This window comes from Physeter macrocephalus, chromosome 1, assembly GCF_002837175.3.
Source record: "Physeter macrocephalus isolate SW-GA chromosome 1, ASM283717v5, whole genome shotgun sequence".
NCBI classification, from domain to species: Eukaryota; Metazoa; Chordata; class Mammalia; order Artiodactyla; family Physeteridae; genus Physeter; species Physeter macrocephalus.
Genome location: NC_041214.2, coordinates 22,485,112 through 22,505,962, shown reverse-complemented (window position 1 = coordinate 22,505,962; position 20,851 = coordinate 22,485,112). Strand labels below are relative to the sequence as shown.

General features: G+C 37.3%; 1 protein-coding gene across 2 annotated transcripts in view; it reads right to left on the bottom strand.

Annotated features, from left to right (window-relative positions):
- Nucleotides 1-20,851, bottom strand: part of PLOD2 (procollagen-lysine,2-oxoglutarate 5-dioxygenase 2) — a 110,206-nt gene that overhangs the window by 67,948 nt on the left and 21,407 nt on the right. For both annotated transcript variants that reach the window (XM_024131799.3, XM_024131801.3), the window contains exons 2-3: nt 3,504-3,595; nt 491-627 (exon numbers count right to left, since the gene is read on the bottom strand). In XM_024131799.3, the coding sequence (XP_023987567.1) occupies nt 491-627; nt 3,504-3,595 (229 nt within the window). The remainder of the gene's footprint in view (nt 1-490; nt 628-3,503; nt 3,596-20,851) is intronic.

The following is a 20,851-nucleotide window of genomic DNA, read 5'->3' as shown; positions in this document are numbered from 1 at the left end:
AAAAAAAAAAAAAAAAAAAAAAAGTGAGAAGAAGATGGAAACACAGCGAACGCTCCAAAGTTAGTAGACAAAAAGGTATTTACAGATGAGAAAGGTTTTTCTTTATTATTAAACATAGGCTTTTTTATTTCTCACTTATAACTTACATGACGTATTTTCTCCCAGACAACCAGAATCCATTGAGCTGCTCTCTCAATAGAAAAATTCAATATGATCTTTATTCCATCTCAAGTGAGGATTGAAACATGAATTTCACAAAAATTTTAGCTCATGCCCTGTTTTCCCATTGGTGTTTATGGTAACTCATCAAATTTGATCATATTACATAACTACGTCAGACCATGGTTTTATAATTGTGAGTAAAATCTACTTTTTAAAACAATGATCTCATGTGAATAAAATAATTTAATATATAATCTACAAATACGAATTTAAACTCTTTTAAAATAATTTAATACAGACTTAGAAAGCCACAGGTTCTTTCTCTTACCATTCAGTAAACAAGACAACCAGATCCTCTTGACTGGCATAATGTTCCATGACTTCTTTCATCAATCTTACTTTTTGGCCCCCTCCAATAGTATTAATTCCATCACCACCTCTCCACTCCTTTCCTTGACCAAGGACCTATAAATGAAATCAACATTTCATCCCTGAGCAAAACTCAGATTATGATAGTATTATAAAAACGGGAAGTCACCGGCAACTTGTACAGTATAACACAGTATCACTCTAAGTGTTACACTAAATCATGAAGCTAAACAGAAAAAAATTTGATGCCTAAGTTAGGTCATAATTCTTCAATATTATTTACCCTGTAGAATGCCATTCCTAATTTTACCATTTCAAAAGTGGAGTCTAATCCAAGGAAGCTGCGGGTTGGTGGGGGAAGCCCCAGAAAGTATTTCTCACATCTTATTTCTCTTTATTCAGACTAAAATGAAAAAGAAAATGAAGAAATTTTCCATAACACATTTCAATCTGGCTGGAAATCTGTCTGGAACGTTGGGAGCCCTGGAAGCTCAGTGATTCCTGGCTGGGGCCCTTAAGCGATTTTCCTGCTGAAACCAAATGGGTTTTCCAGGGAAACACAGAGGGCATCAAGTCAAACATCACCTTCTTTATCTTAAAAATCTTAAGCTTAGGTTACCCTCAAAAGTTTAATAATTTATCAATACAAGAAATCGCCTAAGCACAATTACTCAGAGCTAACCCTGCAGCCATTCTCGGCTCTGTTTGCTTAGCCTCAGCAGCTGCCTCCTGAATCATATGCCCGCTGACTCACCTGGCTGTGAGGGAGCAGGAAGCAGGTCTATGCCCCCTTCCACAACACACACACGCCTTGTATCTTAGTTTCACCAAAACAAAGTCTGAAGTTCCCAAAATAAGGATCTACTATTCAGGGGGAATGAAATTAAGAATAAATACAAAAGAAAAAGATCAAATTAATTTAGAAAATAAATATTATCAGTTCCAAATTTACTTAACATTGAGCCAAATACAAGAGCTCGTGGGGTTCCCAGACTCAAATCTCTAGTGAGCACTTCATCACTACTTTTTTTTTTCTTTTTTTTTTTTTTGCGGTGCTTGGGCCTCTGACTGCTGTGGCCTCTCCCGCTGCGGAGCACAGGCTCCGGACGCGCAGGCTCAGCGGCCACGGCTCACGGGCCCAGCCGCTCCGCGGCCTGTGGGATCCTCCCGGACCGGGGCACGAACCCGCGTCCCCTGCATTGGCAGGCGGATTCTCAACCACTGCGCCACCAGGGAAGCCCTTCATCACTACTTATGCTGAAGGGATAAACGTTAACTCAAACTGTGGCGTGCATCTGGGTTCGTATGGGGGCTAGCCTAATAGAATTATTTGTTTTTGCCCTAAGTGACCTCCTCTGGCCCTAAGATTTGTTACACTTCTGTTCTACAACCCTTCTGGACTTCTCCAATATTGCAGTCATACCGGGCCTAAGTGCATCTGAGCGCCTACTCTGTGCAGCACTGTGTTAAGCTCTAGTCTCTGTTTTCTTTCCACAGCATCTGTGTGTCAAACTTTGGTATGCATCAGAATCACGTGGAGGGTTCGTTAAAACACAGACAGCTGGTCCCTTCTCCCAGAGTATGCGATGCAGTAAGTGAGGTTGTGCCTAAGAATCCTCATTCCTATTTCCCAGATGATGCTGATGCTGGTGGTCTGGGTCCACATTTTGAGAACCACTGCATTTCACAATGGAAAGACAGCAGGAGGATCAAAAACTGCACAGGCAGTCAAACGGGGCTGGGGTCCAACATTTGACGCCTTACAGGTGCATACCCCGGAGCAAGTTTTCCTCACTAATAAGTAAAGTAATACCTACCTTACATGGTTTATACAACGAATCAATAGCATACCATATATGAAGGTCCTAACACAGTGCCTCACATGTAAAAAATATCCCACACTCTCTCCTTGAGATGCCCCTCATTGGATTTCGGCATTATTTTACCCTGATTTTTCTTTCATATTGCCCCCTATCAATGCATACTACAATATTTCCCTCCTAACAAACTTCTCTAACATATTTCTCATTTATCCTACATTAAACATCTACATCTCTTTTCTAGCAAAGTTAGCCTCTTTAATAGCTATTCTATATTAACATCTGTACCTAGTCTTCCAGTGGCTAGGTAGCAAATATTACCTTTTTTTGTGCATTACATTATGAAATAGCTCAGTTTTTTCCCTATCTAAAAAGCAATTTTTCTCTCCCTTTTTTTTTTTTTGTTTTGCTATTTTGTTTTGTAAATGTACTAAGTTTATTTGTTTTCCTACCTGGGATATTTCCCTATTCTCCTCTGCATGTGGAAAAGACCTGGATGACACAGCCTAATTTCTATTAGAAAATAAATAAGTTTTTTTGTTTGTTTTCTTTTTAAAGGCAGGCCTTTCACAGCTCAGTTTACTAGTCCTACCAAATACCCCAGGTTTCCTCTGATCATTTATTAGTGAGCTATTTCCCTGGAGATAAGTCTTCTAAAACCTTTTTATACTTTTATAATGTTATTAAATTCCTCTGAAACAAACAAATAAAAAAACAGAAAAAGCACCTCTCAATACTGGAACAGAAAAGGTATCTCCTTCACAGTAATGTTTCCAATTCTCAGGGTCGACAAACCCATTACAGAAAAAAATTCTTCAAAGTAAGTGAAAAAAATTACTGTCAAATCTTAGTTATGTTGTACCTGTACATGACCGCCCAAAAGAAATATAAGTATAAATGTATTTTTCTGTTGTTTTATAGAACATGTTTACACAAAGCATGAGGAAATATTAAGAAATTATTGTCTGAGTGGCAGAGTGTTAATAAGGCCAAAACGTATCTTTAAAACAATCAAGTATAGGTAAACTGACACCATTATGTAACCCAATTTCATCATCCTTCTGGGGATTGCAGATCATGTTGTGGTTGTTATGAAAAATGTACTTCAGGCACATATTCTCACATCTCCATGAATTAAAAGATATACCATACCTTCACAGTATAATTGAAGTATTTGGCTGACTGCATAAATCGATGGAATCCATCACTTTCTTTGGTTGCTACAGTTATGACTAATAATTTATCTGCAAAGACAGAGGGAATAACGTAAGACAGTTTACCAAGAGGCTAACTCCTCACACTTTACAGATCACTGCAGTGATTAGAGACCTCATTAAACCTATGGGAATGTTCTGGTTTGTTCACCTACATGAGGCTAAACAAAGAGCTGTTGAAAAACTAGGCAATTAAAATTGGTTATATTACTGCCAAACGACAGACTGCCAAATAATGAATTATTTTAATGGTAAAAAAGTGCATTTATTTTTAAGGTAAAGCATGCCCTCAACAGAGGATTTCAACACTAAGAGAAACACTTCCATAAAATGCACAAAGTTTTTATCTGTAAAGACAAACTCTCCTAAATGTTATCTAATCAACAAGGTTCACTGTCACCTATAAATCATCCCTGATTTATTACACACATCAGTGAGTCCAGAAGCACATTATATTCCTCAAAGCACATGTACAAAAAGAAGAGATCCAATCGTGAGACTGATCCTAATTTTTTAAAATAAATTATGATGAATTGGGAACAAATATTTAGAAAGAGAACCTTAATTTTTTCCTCCTATCAATGAATTTTTGTATATGGGAAGTCTATAAAATACACATTTACACCACCTTCAATGCTTTGTTTTTTCTTTAAAGAATAAAAGGAACTAAAATCAGCACTGCCCTGGTAAATACAGCTTTGAGTCACCATTTTATAATGAATTATTATTTTCAATCTAACAAAACACCTCTTCTTAGCAGAAGTAGATAGATTTAAGGAGTCATTTCAAAATACCTATAGAAGCTATTAAGGAAAATGCTTATCAGGAAAAGACATGTTGGAAAAATGCATAAAAGAAACAAGTGCATCAGAAAACATCAAAGGTTAGCAGCCAGGGCATTTTTTTTTTTTAACCTTAGGGTATAGGAGGACCAAAGGACTAAGAAAACAAAATTAACATCTTTTTAACATTCTAGGCACTGAGTTATATCATTTGACTCTCACTTGATTGTTATCAATAAGAAAAAAGTCAGACAGTGTTAAGTATCCCTTAAACAGTAGACAATCATTGAAAATGAAATATATAGCATTAATGTTTTATAGGAATCAATTAAAAACAATTTCATATGACCCAAGGTAATCATCAAATTTTGAAAATACTTTAAACAAAATATACATAAGTGTAAGACACATAAAGAAATTCAAACAAGTCAACCAAAAAAAGGAAAACATTTTCATGAAAATAAATATTAACATTCTTAGATATTTTTCTAGAAATATGTATTTCTCACAGAAATTCAAACAAGTCAACCAAAAAAAAGGAAAACATTTTCATGAAAATAAATATTAACATTCTTAGATATTTTTCTAGAAATATGTATTTCTCACATAACTTTCACCATTATGAGAAATAGATATTTAAGGAAAAATAAAAGTCATTTTCATTAAAGCTGTCAGGGCTGAAGCAAATATATTTTAAGAGTACTTTTTCAATTAACTATTCTTTAAAAAACAAAATGTCATTTGTAAAGTTTCAAACAGGGCTTAACAATTAAGAAAACTTGACCTATTTATCATTTACAATAAATTTTGAAATAGGCAATACAAGATATTATTTCATAAGAGTAAAAAGAATACTTTTTAAGTCTCTTTTCTGCATAATAAAATGACTAAAGATAGCTTTCTTTCTTAACTTTTTCTACACAAAAAAAGTTTATAGATTTTGCCTAGATGGATTTTTATACTTATAATTTCCAGTACAAAATTAACAGCAAGGATTTCATCACCCTTAATAGGAAAAGTAATGGGAATATATGTATACATGTAGCTGATTCACTTTGTTATACAGCACAAACTAACACACCATTGTAAAGCAATTATACTCCAATAAAGATGTTAAAAAAAAAAAAAAAAAAAAAAAAGTAATGTTGGCCAGACCCTTGGGCAGACAGAAATGTTACGGAATCTAATGACTCAGAAGGCAAAACTAAAAATATGTAGTCTGACTGTGTCTGGCAAGCCTATGCCAAATAAGGACTCCTGTTGCTTCAGTACTGTTGCTAATTACAAAAAAGCAAAACCAAGTAATACGTAATTCTGTCAAAGGCAGGCCTGTTCAATAACATTACGTCGAGACTTTTGTTTCTTCCTATCTGCTATTCACTATCCTGACTGTGATGAGAAATAAATCTTACTCAACTGGGGGAAGTAAAAGAAGAAAGTGCCGACATGCACCACTCACGAGTTCTTGCCAACCAGTTCAACAGTCCAACTGGTTTACCATCTACGAAGTATGCGTGTCAAAAAATTTAACCTACATTTGACACATACTTTAGATTCCACTAAAATTTATACCACAAATTTATCAGAAATATAGGGCCAGAAGACAACTGATCTACAGAATCAATGGCAAAAGAGAAAAAAGGAAAGGGAAACTATTATAGTATATCACTAGAATTATGAGACAATTCAACCAAACATACATCATGGCCTTTATTTGGGTCCTGATCTGAAAAGTCAACTGTAAAAGGGTATTTATGAGAAAATTAGGAAAATCTGAACACTAACTTGTATTTGTCAATATTACAGAATTACTGTTAATTTTTAGCATGCTAACGGCATTGTTATTTTTTAAAGAGTTCTTATAATTTAGAGACAAATAATAAAGTATTTACTCAATGAAAGGAAGTAGTGTTTGTGAATTGTTTTAAAATTATTAGGGGTAGATTGGAGACAATGGAGGAGGAAGATAAAGAGTAAATAAGACTGCCCACGTATGATGACTATTAAAAGTGGGTTCCATTTATATATGTTTGGAAATCCCTACAATTAAAAAAAGAGAGAGTTCAACTTTATGCACAGTCCCTAATCTTCCAATCAGAAAAATATTCAATATAAAACTCTTTTCAACAATCTGAATCAACTAAGTAAAAGGAAAAACAGAATAGACAGCAGGAATTTTCTAACCAGACAATATTATAATTTAAACAGCTATAATTAGTACCTTACCCAATCCACCCACAACAACCAAAAGGATCAAGTGAGACGACTGAAGAAATGGGCTTGAATAATGGGTACCCATCAACCACTACCAAAACTAGTCTAAGATGGTGTCAAAGAAAAGATACATGGAAGCCCAACTGTGACCAAACATAAACTCTAGAGCCACTGCCTGACTCTGTTAGAAAACAGTTAATACAGTTTGTATGAGCAAGAAACATGTAAATCATCTAGAGTGTGGTCTATTACAACAACCATTTATCAAATGAAAATCACATCATAGCAAAAAAAAAAAACAAACCTGTAATCATATTTACAAAGTCCCTCAAAATACTTAGCACCATAGTAAGGTTTAATAAATATTTGTTAAGTGGCTTAATATTTCGTCCCCTATGAAAATTTAGATGAATAACAGAATTTCTCCAAAAATCTAAATCTTGTTTTATTTAGAAAGGCAAAAAAACCAAAAAACACCCCGCTATGTTCTTTCTTACTAATGAACTTACAGGTCTGGGGAGGAAAAATGGCACTGTTAGTTAGTCTTTTTTTTCTCCAAATAGTTGTTGATACAATACCAGAATTCATCATTTTTTAGAGCTGATCTAATTTTTCTTTCCAAAAACAAATCATGGCTTTAAAACAGGAAGTTTTTGGCTAATATATCCTATCTCCAAAATGCTAAAAAAAAAAAAAAAAAAAAAAAAAAAAAAAAAAAAAAAAAATCAGCCCAAAAATCCAGCTGAAATTCATTGTCTTAATACCAGGCATCACATTCAGTAACTCAGCACCAGCCCAGCTGCCTTTGATCTCACTCAGAGGGATAATTCTCCTACTTCCCAAGAAACTTTCCCTACACCCAGTCTTAATTTTAAATTTGCAAAAATCAAGAAAAATAATTCTACCACAGAAGGAGCTCTGAGTATACACTTTAGTCTGCAGTAACTCATTTTATGAAAGACATGTCCTTCATCTGTAAGGATCAGTGGTGCTCAACTTTCTATTCAAGGAACACATTTTCCTAGGAATGGTTAGCATGGGGCCAGCAAACTTTCACTGTAAAAGGCCACATAGTAAATATTTTAGGCTTTGTGGTCTACATACAATCTCTGTCATGATTCTCCTTTTTTCTTTCTTCTTTAAAACTTTTTTAAAATTAAAAAAAAAATAATCCTTAGTTTTCTGGCTGGCTGTACAAAAACAGCCACAGGCCAGATTTGGCCTACGGGTCATAGTTTGCCACTGTGGCCATAGGGACCTGACAACAAACTACTTGGGTTCCAATCTCAGACCTACCATTTATTACTTGTTTGAAATTGGTCAGTTACTTAAACTCTGTGTCTCATCTGCTTCTCATCTATGTGTGTAATAATAGCACCTGATAGGCTTGCTGTGAGAATTAATGAGTTAATATATGTAAAGTGAATGATACACTTAAGTCCATACATATGTCTAATGACAGTATCTTATTATTTCCACTCAATACATAAATGTGTAAGGGAGTTGATGTGCAAATCTCAGCAAGTTATGCAACTCAATCTTTTTCTCTACCAGAGTTATTCATTCAAGAACCAAATATCTCTTCCAACTCTCAAGATTTTATGATGCTAGTCCAGTACTGTCCCCTTACCCAAGGTTTCTGTTACCCACAGGGTCAATCATGGTCTGAAAGTATTAAATGGAAAATTCCAAAAATAAATAACTTATAAGTTGTTTAAATTGCACACCATTCTGAGTAGCATGGTAAAATCACTTGCCATCCCGTTCTGTACTGCCTGGGAGGTGAACCATCCCTCCGTCCAGGGTATCCTGTCCATTAGTCATTTAGCAGCCACCTCAGTTATCAGATCCACTGTCACAGTATCACACTGCTTGTGTCCAAGTCACCCTTACTTTACTTAATAATGGCCCCAAAGCACAAGAGTAGTGATGCTGGTAATTCAAATAAGCCAAAGAAAGCTGTAAAGTGCTTCCTTTAAATGAAAAGGTGAATGTTCTTGATTTAATAAGGAAAAGGAAAGCATATGCTGAGGTTGCTAAGATCTACGCTAGGAACAAATCTATCTGTGAAACTGTGAAGAAAGAAAACGAAATTCATGCTAGATTTGCTGTCTTGCCTCAAACTGTAAAAGTCATGGCCACAGTGCATGGTAAGTGCTTAATTAAGATAAAAAGGCATTAACTTCATACAATAAGATATTTTGAGAGAGACCACATTCACATAACTCTCATTACAGTATATTGTTATAACTGTCTATTTTATTATTAGTTATTGTTGTTAATTTCTTACTGTGCCTGATCTATAAATTAAACTTTATCATAGATATGTATGTATAGGAACAAACAGAGTATATATAGGATTCGGTACTATCCACAGTTTCAGGCATCCACTGGGGGTCTTGGAATTTATCTGCCGCAGATAAGGGGTGGAGGCAACTGTAATGGGGGAAAAAAATCTATGTAAAAAGAGTTCAATTTAAACTGTGCACTAAAATAATTTAGCAAGTAACTACAGATACACCGTCTCAAATCTTTTCATTTCTCTCCGTCTCCAAGCAAGCTAACTCAAATCACGATCATCACTAGCCCAGGTTTCCACAGTAGCCTCCTAAATCCCACTATACCCACTCCAATCATATCTCTACAAAGCAGACTTAATCTTTTCAAAAAAATTAGATATCTAATCATGTCACCCCATTGCTAAACATCCTTAAATGACTCTCCATTGCTCTTAGCACTGTGGCCAAGCTACTTTACCTTAATGTGGTCCCTGACTTCCTCTATCCTCTCTAATCTCACCCACTATCTCTCTGCCCTTTGCTCTCTCTACTCCAACTGCACAGTTTTTCTTTTTTTTTTTTTTTCAGTTCTCCAACAATGCCTGCTCCCTCCCACCCTGAGGAGAAGAGCCTATGCAAAACCTTTATCTAATGTCACCTCTGATCTCTTGATGCAGCCACTCACTGCCTGTTCAATTCATTGAGATTCTTACACATATGCCATTTCCTTGGGGGAAACTTCCCTGACCTACTCAAGTATGTCAGTGCCCATTATACATTTCCACTGCATTCTCTACCTCTCTTTTGGAGCACTTATGACAAACTGTAATTACATATTAATTTGCATGATTATTATTCAAGATTAAAGTCTCTTTCTCTGACTAGACTGTAAATTCCAGAAAGGCAGGATGTTTTTTGCTCAGCACTACACCTCCAGGACCTATCGAAGTGTTTAGCATATAGTAGATTCTTAATAAATATTTGTTGAATGAGTGGATTCAGGAAAAAGGGATGTTATATTTTATCCGTGTGGGTGTATAAAATAATTTGTTCCCAACAAAATCCTTATGTAGTTTGCATTATTACATCCAACTCATAGATGAAGAAAATAAGGTTAAATAGGTTAACTTAGCCAAAGTCACCCAACAAGTTACTAGCAAAGCTGGAAGTGGAACTTTGGGTATTTCTCAAAGTCCATTTCTTTCCAGTGTTTCATGCGGCCTCACTTGGTAAGAGGTCAAGAGGCTAGAATCTGTTTAAAATTAAATTAAAATCTGTTTAAATGTACAGAAAAGAGATAACATAGCAAGCCTAAGACTTCAATCTTAGTTTGCAGGATTGAGCCTCAGCTGGCGTCTGGAAAGCTGGACTTGGAGAGGATTCCCACCATTCCCAGATAAGAACAGCTCATTGTATCTGAATTGTACAAACAAGGTATTTATGCTGAACACCAGCTTTCCTTCTAGGAGTTCGGAATTCTGGTACAGGAGTTGCCTCTATGACTAGCCCCGAGTAAAAACCTTAGGCACTGAGTCTCTAATGAGCTTTCCCAACAAATAACATTTCACATGCGCTGTCACAACTAGTTGCTGGAGGAATTAAGCTAATCCTCTATGACTCCACTGGAAAAAGACTCTTGGAAGCTGTGTCTGGTTCCCCTGGACTTTGCCTATGGGCCTTTTCCCTTTGCTGACTTTGCTTGGTATTCTTTCAATGTAAAAAGTCAAAGCTATCAATACGCCAATATGCTGAATCATCAGAGTCCTCCTACTGAATTGCTGAAGGTGGAAATTGTCTTGGGGATAGCTGACCCATTATGCTTCTAGCTACAGGCAGCATTTCTTCATCTGAAAGAGACACTATGGGCCTAATTGATTATGTCTGATACATGGCTGAGTTTTACATTCGGGGCTCAGAGGCCCGGCTAGAGACACACAGCAAAGACTCCAAATAGACTCCATAAAGGAAGTATTTGGTAGATAAGACAATCATACCCTGCTCCTCCACTGATTGAGAAGCATTTCATTTTAACATAACATTACTCAAATACAAACTCAAAAATGAGCCAATGTGTGAACTGCTGACCAAAACAAACAAATAAACAAAAACACAATCTTATCGAAAGAGGTGACGATCCCACTGTAACCTGTGCAGTTCATGTACAAAAAATTATCGGACGTTTGGCCTGCTACATTAAGGAGAATTTTGACAAACATGGAGTTTGACCAGCATGGCTAGAGGTCTGGCAATCATTTCACATATCGAATAACTGAGGAAGTGAGAATTTTTCTACCTGAAAGAAAAGATTCACCACCTCTCTACCTCACCATATTTGAAGAGAAAAAGAAAAAAATGGATTTCCTCTATTTTATTTTCAAAGAGATAATTGGCTAGGGGAAGAATTAATGGAGAGGAGGCAAATTTTCTATCAATACTGTCTTACTCTGTTCAGGCTGCTATAACAAAATACCACAGACATGGTAGCTTATAAACAGCAGAAATTTATTCCTCCCCGTTCTGGAGGCCGGATGTCCAAGATCACAGCACCAGAATGAACACGGTCTGGTGAAGGCTCTTTTCTTGGCTCCAAGCCAGCACCTTCTCCCTGTGTCCTCACACGATGGAAGGGGCCAGGGACTCTGTGGGGTCTCCTTTATAAGAACACTGATCCCATTCATGAAGGCTCCGCCCTCATGACCTAAGTGTCACCTATAGGCTCCACTTCATCGTCTTCAGATGTTAGGATTTCAACATATGAATTTTAGGGAGACACAAACATTCAGACCATTATAGTTATGAACGTGTTGACTAAAAAATATGGCTATTTTGTGAAACACTTTCATCCATAGGAACTGTTATAGTGGGCAAATAAGAATAAGCTTTGGTCTCTGGATATTAGCTTAAGTAGACCTTCTAATGAATATTCTTCTCACAAATGGGATCGAATATTTCATAGTATAAGCGGCTTCATAATTTTATCATGGTGAAAAGGGATGCGGTATCTTCGGAACCTCTTTTATAAGAGCACTAACCCAATTCATGATGACTCTACCCTCATGACTTAAGGATCTGCCAAAGACCCCACATGCTAATATCATCACCTTTGTGGGTTAGGATTTCAATATACCAATTTTGGGCGGCCACAAACATTCAGGTCGCAGCAAATACAAAGTACAGTTAAAAGCACCCAGAATGAATGGACTGTCTTGGAAAAGCAGCATTTCCTATCTTTACAAGTATAAATATAAATAGCACAGGACCATTTTCCAGAATTTATGACTTGGAGAGCACAACTGATCCCTTCAAAAATTATGAGATGCATACTTTGAATATAATTTTAATGTCAAAGGAAAAAGGATCTGCCCTCTTCACAGCCAGAGCTGACTCCAATCTGTTGAATTCCAAGGGTTCAAAGGTTGCAACAGGACTTCCCTGGTGGTGCAGTGGTTAAGAATCAACCTGTCAATGGAGGGGACACAGGTTCGAGCCCTGGTCTGGGAAGATCCCACATGCCGCGGAGCAACTAAGCCCGTGCGCCACAATTACTGAGCCTGCGTGCCACAACTACTGAAGCCCGCGCACCCAGAGCCCATGCTCCGCAACAAGAGAAGCCACCGCAATGAGAAGCCTGTGCACCGCAACGAAGAGCAGCCCCCGCTCGCGGCAACTAAAGAAAGCCCCTGTGCAGCAAAGACCCAATTCAGCCAAAAATAAATAAATTAATTTAAAAAAAAAAAAAAAGGTTGCAGCAACCTCCAAAATAGAAAGATGTACCAGTAATGAGAACCTCCTTTCAGTGGGATGATATAACCCATCGGCTATCCAAATGCTTTAGCAGAGAGTATGACCCGCCTGCCAGAAATCTGGTCCCAAGGTTGTATGGTTTGTTCAACCAAATTATTGTGTTTGATTTACAATCTGATCTACTGCTCTTTATTCCATATTTTGCACAGGCACTAAAAGTATTTCCCAGACTCATCAGCAAAGGGCATCAATAATAAAGTTAATTACCAGAACAAAACAGCAGGGGCTAAGATCATATACTCTTGCTAATTCACCTACAAATGGGAAAAAAAAAAAAAAAAAAAAAAAACACCACAAAAAACACACAAAAAAAGTTGTCCTAGGGCAGAGAACATCCTGAGATGCACTTGTGGTCCATGTGAGACAAAGCTGCAAGGGTGAAGTGCCTGAGCCAAGATGACCTTTATTTCTCGATAACGGAAAACAAAAAAATCTTTTTAAAGTAGTCTACTTAACCCAAAGGAATGAAAATAAATCAATGTGGGACGCAAAATTAAAAGCAGACCTGACAAAGTGTGGAGGGGCTGAAAGGAAACAAATGAAAAGTCGTAACTGTAATTCATCATCTTCAAGTACATGGAAACATTTGCTTCTCCCACTCCACATTGCCATGAACACATTATAATTATATATATTTTAAGAGGGCATTTTCCATTGTACCCAGGTAGCATAAAATGAGTACAATTAATCTGCGCAGCAGCCCATCCTCACCTGCCTTGAGAGTTTTATGGCATCTATGCTGGCAGTTCAGAATCCTCCCCCACAACTTGCTAGTTCCCCACAATGTCCAACAAGTTGAAGTTGCCACATAAAAGATTACTATAAAACCAAATCAGCACATTAGATATTTCAGGGACATAAAATTAAATGTAGATGATGTGACATCTACAACTATAAATACCTTCTCCTATGGAATTACTACAAGACTCCAAAATAAAGCTTCATTATTCACTTTGTGTTATAAAAGTCATACACTATCATCTTTATATGAGAAGTGTCTTATTTTTTTGGAGTATATTCCAGAAAATAAAAAAAAATTCTAGTATTCACTATGCCAAGTTAGAGATTAAAACAATATATTTGTATATATACATGACTGCTTTTTTCCTTCTCCAGCCACTTTTTGTAATTTAATTTTTGGACTGGGTGATAAAGTAGGAAGTGATATTCTTTCCCAGCCCTTTCTCCCAGACATACAGCTGACTTTCCCTCAGGAGATACCAATGATATTGTTCTTATGGATGCTTCAAGAGACGTCAATGCATACAATGCCAAACACGTTATAATCTACATCCCATTTTGCTTCTTTTTCTTTTTTTCAATTTATTTACACTTAAAAAAAACAGTTCACCAACTTCTTCAACCCCTCAACTCCCCAACTTTTGGCAATCACGAATCTGTTCTCTGTGTCCATGAACATATATATATGTGTACATATATATGTGTGTGTGTATATATGTATATACGTATGCGTGTATATATAGTGTGTGTGTATAAATATATATATGTTTTAAGATTCCACATGTGAGAGCAAACAGTATTTGTCCTTCTCTGTCTAACTTATTTCATTTAGCACAATGCCCTCAAGATCCATCCGTGCTGTCACAAATGGGAGGATTTCATCCTTTTCTATGGCTGAGTAATAATATTTCATTGTATATATGTACCACAATTTCTTTATCCGTTCATCTATCAATGGAAACTTAGGCTGCTTCAATATCTTGGCTATGGTAAACACTGCTGTGATGAACATGACGGTGCACATAACTTTTCGAATTAGTGTTTTCATTTTCTTCATATAAATAACCAGAAGTGGAACTGCTGGATCATATGATAGTTCTATTTCTAATTTTTTTGAAGAACCGCTATAATGTTTTCCATAGTGGCTGAACCAAATTTACATTCCCACCAACACTGCACAAGGGAACCTCTTCTCTTATTAGAGTCTTTATTTTAAAGTCTACATTGTCTGATATAAGTATAGCTACTCCAGCTTTCTGTTGGTTTCCATTTACATGGAATATCTTTTCTATCCCTTCACTTTCAGGCTGTGTGTTTCCTTACATCTAAATGAGCCTCTTGTAGGCAGCACATAGATGAGTCTTGGCCTTTTTTTTTTTTTTTATTCATTCAGGCACTTTATGTCTTTGGATTGGAGAATTTAATCCATTTAAAGTAATTATTGATAGGCATGTGCTTATTGCCATTTTGTTAATTGTTTTCTGGCTATTTTTGTAGTTAAATATTTTTTTGCATCTTTTTAAAAAAATTTACATATCTTTGAGATATTTTCAAATGGAATCCAGGAGCACAGTATTCCATTACATGGATGAACCATAATTTAATTACCACCATGCTAGTGGCAGATATTAAATTATTTCCAATCTAATACTGTACTAAAAAACAAATCTGCAATTGATAATGATGTACATAAGTAATTTCTTACATGTAAGATTGTATCTGTAGAATAAATTCAAAATAGAATTTCTGAGTCAAAAATTTCCTCCCATTCACTATCACTATTATCATTCGACTTTGTTTTGACATATGATTTCTGCCAGGCAAAATTTCTTTTCCTACAATATTGTTTTTATCAGCCATTAACTCTTACATTCCTAGGTTTGTGTTATACTTTAGAAAGTCTTTCCACATGTTATAATTATAAAATAATTCTTCCATATTTTCTTCCAGTTTTTTAAATATTTTTTTCATATTTATTTCTTTTATCATGTGGCTGAAGTGGAATAAATGAAATGCTGAACCTGTTGAGGCTTTCTCTCATATTATTCCAAACAAGGAAGTCCTTGGGTTCCATTCTGAATTTTATAGATAGATAGATAGATAGACAGATAGATAGATAGATTTTCTTTTTTAGATAGCTCTCTCATTTTATTTTATTTTATTTCATTTCATTTCATTTCAGTCCGCTCAGCATGCGGGATCTTAGCTCCCCGACCAGGGATCAAACCCGTGCTCCCTGAAGTGGAAACATGCAGTCCTAATCACTGGACAACCAGGAAATTCCCTCCATTCTGAATTATTAAAACCTATGTCAAACTAACACATAAATGTTTTAAAGAGAAATAGTAATTATTTCAACTATGATTGCAAGGTGACCTATGATTTTTTTAAAGACAGAAAAAACAAAAAATGTCTCAAAATATACTAATGCTGAGAACACTAAGAGTAACAGGAACATAATACTGTCCCATAATTTGTTTTTTTTGTAAGTATAACTGGCTTTATAACACTATTTTGATTGGATATAAAGCCCCACATAAAAGGTTCTCTACGTGCTTCCATCTGCCACACTGACAAAAACTCCCCTAAGATGGAATTATCTCTGACCCAATCAGCTCCCTGTTGTCTAAGTGCCTGATATTCCTCCCTTCTTATTTCTTCTTTCAGTTTTGAATAGTGACTTTCTTGAATTCTGAGCCAGGTCATATGTTAAAAGACATACATGGATGATTCTCACTGACAAGTCATTGTTGAACAAGTCTGTGGCTGATCAACCTCAGGACCTTGAGAGAGCCAACCTCCCAGAATGGCCTCAGTCACGTCAGTCACGGTTCATCAGAACCCCTGCACCACACTTCCAGATCTAGGCTAATTCCATAGGGTGGGGATGGTGTGGTGTGGGTAAGCATGCACCTCAACATGGGGCTCAGAACTCCTGAAGGACAGCAGCAGACGAAATCTACCCAATAGACCTTTCACCCTATCTCATGCAAGACAAGATAAAGCCCTGAACATGTTAACTTTTCTAAGTTCAGTGCCCATTATAATGTGTATGATAGGTCAGTTTTAACAGAAAGCCAAAGATCTTTCTGAACATGTGTTTATATTCTCCTGGTGCCTGAAGTATAGTTTAATTCAAGTTTGAAATTAGGGGAAAAAAATTCAAAAAGATTGGTATCATATAGCAAACACAATTATATGATTAAAATAAGTCCTTATAAAGAGCCAGTCATTTTAAGTGTTTGATTTCAATCCATTATCATTTAGGCAATAAAGAGATAGAAAGATGTATACTGGTACATTACCTGTGTTCAAGTAAAATATTTAATTTGATATGTAACACATAGTTGACACTTATTTGCTGACTTTCATGGTTTCTGTGATAACTGCCCCACCTTCACCGCAGGCCTCTAAACACCACCCCTGAGGCCATTTAACCTCCATCCCAGAGTTCACACCAACCTCTTCTCAGTCCTCAGGTTCTTGCATGCCAAGCTCTTCTGCAGAGACAGGTTCCTTTCCTTAATAACTGGGTGGTCTGTCCTTCACTTTTCCCATCAGTGATCAGATACCTATCATGACATATTATTTCAATAGACGACTAGAATCTGGTGTTGCACCTTCTTCCTCAATTTTAGCTCCTGTCAAAATATTCCAGTCTCGGAGCTGGCACCCCGAACGCTTACCAGGAAAGGCCATATGTGCTGCCTCAGACTTTGCACGGCTTAGCATTCTCAAGATTTGCCCAGCACTAATGCTCACAACTTCCAAGTTCTCTGCTAACCTTCCACTGTCTGAAATTTACTCCACAAGAAGAAAATCTGAATCATGGACGTGAGCATTCACTAACAGAGATCCATTCCCCTGACTGCCCTTTATCCTGTAGACATGTTTCCTAGTTTCTTTTTCAGAGAAAAGTTTTTGTTTACTCATTCTTGGAACATTCTACCTCTGGCCCTCCTACACCCATTCTCTGGGGATTGCTGAACTTTGAAGATTCAACTGGTTCCTTAATTCAGACACTCCCAGTCTGGTCCATCATGCTGATGTCCTTGTCCAGCAGTTCTCAAACATCAGCTTGCATCAGAAATACACAAAGCCTTATTAACACATGCATTTCTGGACCACACCCCCAGAATTTTTGATTCGTTATGTCTTAGGAGAGTTTCAGAAATAATTTCTGTGCACCAGGCATCAACACCAGGAGATGCTGATAATGCTGAACAAGGATCACATTCTAAGAACTACATCCTAGGTAGGCCAGTGAATATACACACTTCAGTATCTCTAATTCTAGATAACAGCCCAGTGAAGAGGATAAACAATGAAGAAAGAAATCAAAGTTGGGGGGGTAGTGCCATAGAAGAGAAAACATTTAGGGGGGCCTCAAAGATGGGATAAGACTTAGCTAGTCAGAAATGAGGAGGAAATAATAGTGTTTTCAGTATCCAGAATGACAGGAAATGGTTAATTGCAAATCATAATTTAGGAGTGAGAGAGACCAGCTGGCAGCCGAGATGTGGCAGACCATGGAGGTCAAGGCCAAGGGCACCGAGCTCTGTAAGGGACAGGAATGCCACAGAAGGGTTTGAGCAGAGAATTAACATTGTTAAGGTGCCATAATTTCATTCACCCCTTCAAAAAATATTTATTGTAGGCCTACTATATGCCAGACACTGTTCGAGAGTTTGGGGATTCCAGAGTGGACACAAGAGACGAAAAATAAATCTTTGCCAACATGGAGTTTACATTCTAATGCAGGGGGACAAAAACCAAAACAAAAAGTAACTTCATGTAACTTACACGGCTAAAGAGAAAGGAGGAAGGGGCATAGGGAGTCTGAATTGTAGGCACCTGGGATAGCATAATCAAGCTTCACAGAGAGGGTCATGTGCCGTGAAGGAAGTGAGTTAGCTCTGCAGGTATCTGAGGGGATGCTTTCCCGTTAAGTGGAAAGAACAAATGCAAAGAATCTGAATGAGCCAGTTTCAGGACTCATACGTGCTTGGGGGAGAGAGGGGAGTACACTACAGGCACCAGAATACGGAGGAGACTAAGCAAGGGAGATAATGAGATGTGTCCAGAAATCAGAGTGACTAGATTGTGCAGGGCCTAGGAGGTCATTGCAAAGATTCTGGCTTCTACTCCAAATACAATGGGAAGCTCTTAGAGGATTTTGAGTCAAAGGATGACATAATAGTTGTTCAAATACTAATACTATTAACTATTACAACTACCACTGCTGCTGCTGATACTAATACTAACAATAGTGTCTACCACGTGGATACTATTAACTCTTTTAATCCATACACTACAGCTATTCCAATTTTATATTTAAATATGTTGCCCAAGATTAAACACACCATAAATGTCAGGACCTAGGTAAGAACCGAGACAGCCTTGCTCCAGAGTCTGTGCCCATAACTGCAATACAATACTGCATTCCAAAATCTGACTGAAGTTTAAATCTGACAAAATCTGAATGAAGTTTATTCATTCTGGTTGCTATGACTGAAAGAGGTCAAGGGTAAAATTAGGAAGCCTGACTGGGAGAAAATTTACAACAATAATCTAGGCCGTGGCACTTCCCTGGTGGCACGGTGGTTGCGACTCAGCACATTCAATGCGAGGGGGCCAGGTTCCATCCCCGCTCATGGAGCTGGATCCCGCATGCCCGCCGCAACTGAGAGTTCACATGCCACAACTAAGAAGCCCGCATGCCACAACTAAGAAGCCCACATGCCGCAAATAAGGAGCCCACTTGCTGCAACTGGGACCTGGCACAACCAAATAAATAATCTAGGCCACGGGGACATGCACCAAGGAGTAGCAGTAAAGAAGGTAAAAAGTGATCAGTCTGGATATGTTTTGACAGATCAAACAAGACTGACTGACATTAAATGTGGGATTTGAAAGAAAGGTGTGAAGGACTCCAGATTTATTTAAGAAGACTAACCTTAAAAGATTGAGTCTGCTGCATGGGTAAAATGGTAAGAAAATGTTTAAATCAAAGGTGATTCCTGTGACCTTCAAGATAATACAAAAGCTAAATGCCACACTCCCTGTCCTGAAAGGGATACAGTCCTTATAACTTCTCTTCTGTTACTTGTTTGCTCCTGGAGCAGTTATGGACCCCAACTATCGACAACCTAAACATAAACAACGTAGTTTATTTTAATACATAAAATAGGATCATGGCTGAGCTCACCCTAAAATGTAAAGCTTTTCTGTACTTCATAACAGTTATTTAGATTTCCACTAGTTTTAGGCAGCAATCAAAATGCAGAGGTTTTCTCTCTTTTTTTTAAATCTATTTTTGTAGAATAAGCAAAGCATACTTGCACATTCCTGTATAAATGCCATCACTTTAAGTCATTAGTAAGAAATGTGTTAGATTAGATTAGAACATGTGCGTAGGGATTAAACATGTATGTCGAAAAGCAACTGGAGAAAGAAACATCAGCTGCTGGCAAAGAGCAACGTTAGAGGAAGGTCACTGTGAAAATGTTGATGCCTCCCCCCTCTTTCCCCATCTCCTGAACAATCACAGTCAATTAATACCTCACCCACTGGTTCCTCAAAAAGAAGAACAAAAACACAGCAAGTCATGAAGTAGTCATAAACAACATGCATATTTAAAGCAGATGTTTATAAAATAGCTCCCTTTTGAATGCAATCTAATCTCAGGAGTATCAATCCAGCTGGGGGGAGATGCTCCTGTATACTGGGTCAGGGTGTATCTGAATGAGTCAGCAGCTCATTCAGGGACCCTGTGTATCAGGGACGAAGATGCCCTAGTTGGAAAGCTTGGCCAGTGTCACATGGGGCCAGTTGCTTCAAAGACTCCTCAAAAGTCCAAGCTCTCAAGAAGCCTCTACACACCAGAATCAAAGACATTCCCACTGCTGAAGGGGTCCTAGCATGACTCATCAGAGAGCGGCTCTGATGAACAGGGATAAGCATTCAGTATTTCTTAGCATAGGGGTACCTCTCCAACATTCCTCACTCCCTCTTAATTCCAAAACTTCTCAAAGTAGAAGAAAACTCACAATAATGTCATTAACTGGTATACTGTTAAATATTCATATGCCTCAAAGAATCTGGATTAAATGACACTGTGTATTTTTTCAGAAATAAACAACACAGCTTAAAACAAGAATAGAGAAGATTTATCAAATTCACAAATTACTCTCTGTTAGCATTTTTAGTCATTGAGAATTCCACTTATTTAAGCTGCGGAGTCTCTTTTTTTTTTTTTAACATCTTTATTGGAGTATAATTACAATGGTGTGTTAGTTTCTGCTGTATAACAAAGTAAATCAGCTATACGTATACATATATCCCCATATCTCCTCCCTCTTGCGTCTCCCTCCCACCCTCCCTATCCCACCCCTCTAGGTGGTCACAAAGCACCGAGCTGATCTCCCTGTGCTATGCGGCTGCTTGCCACTAGCTATCTATTTTAC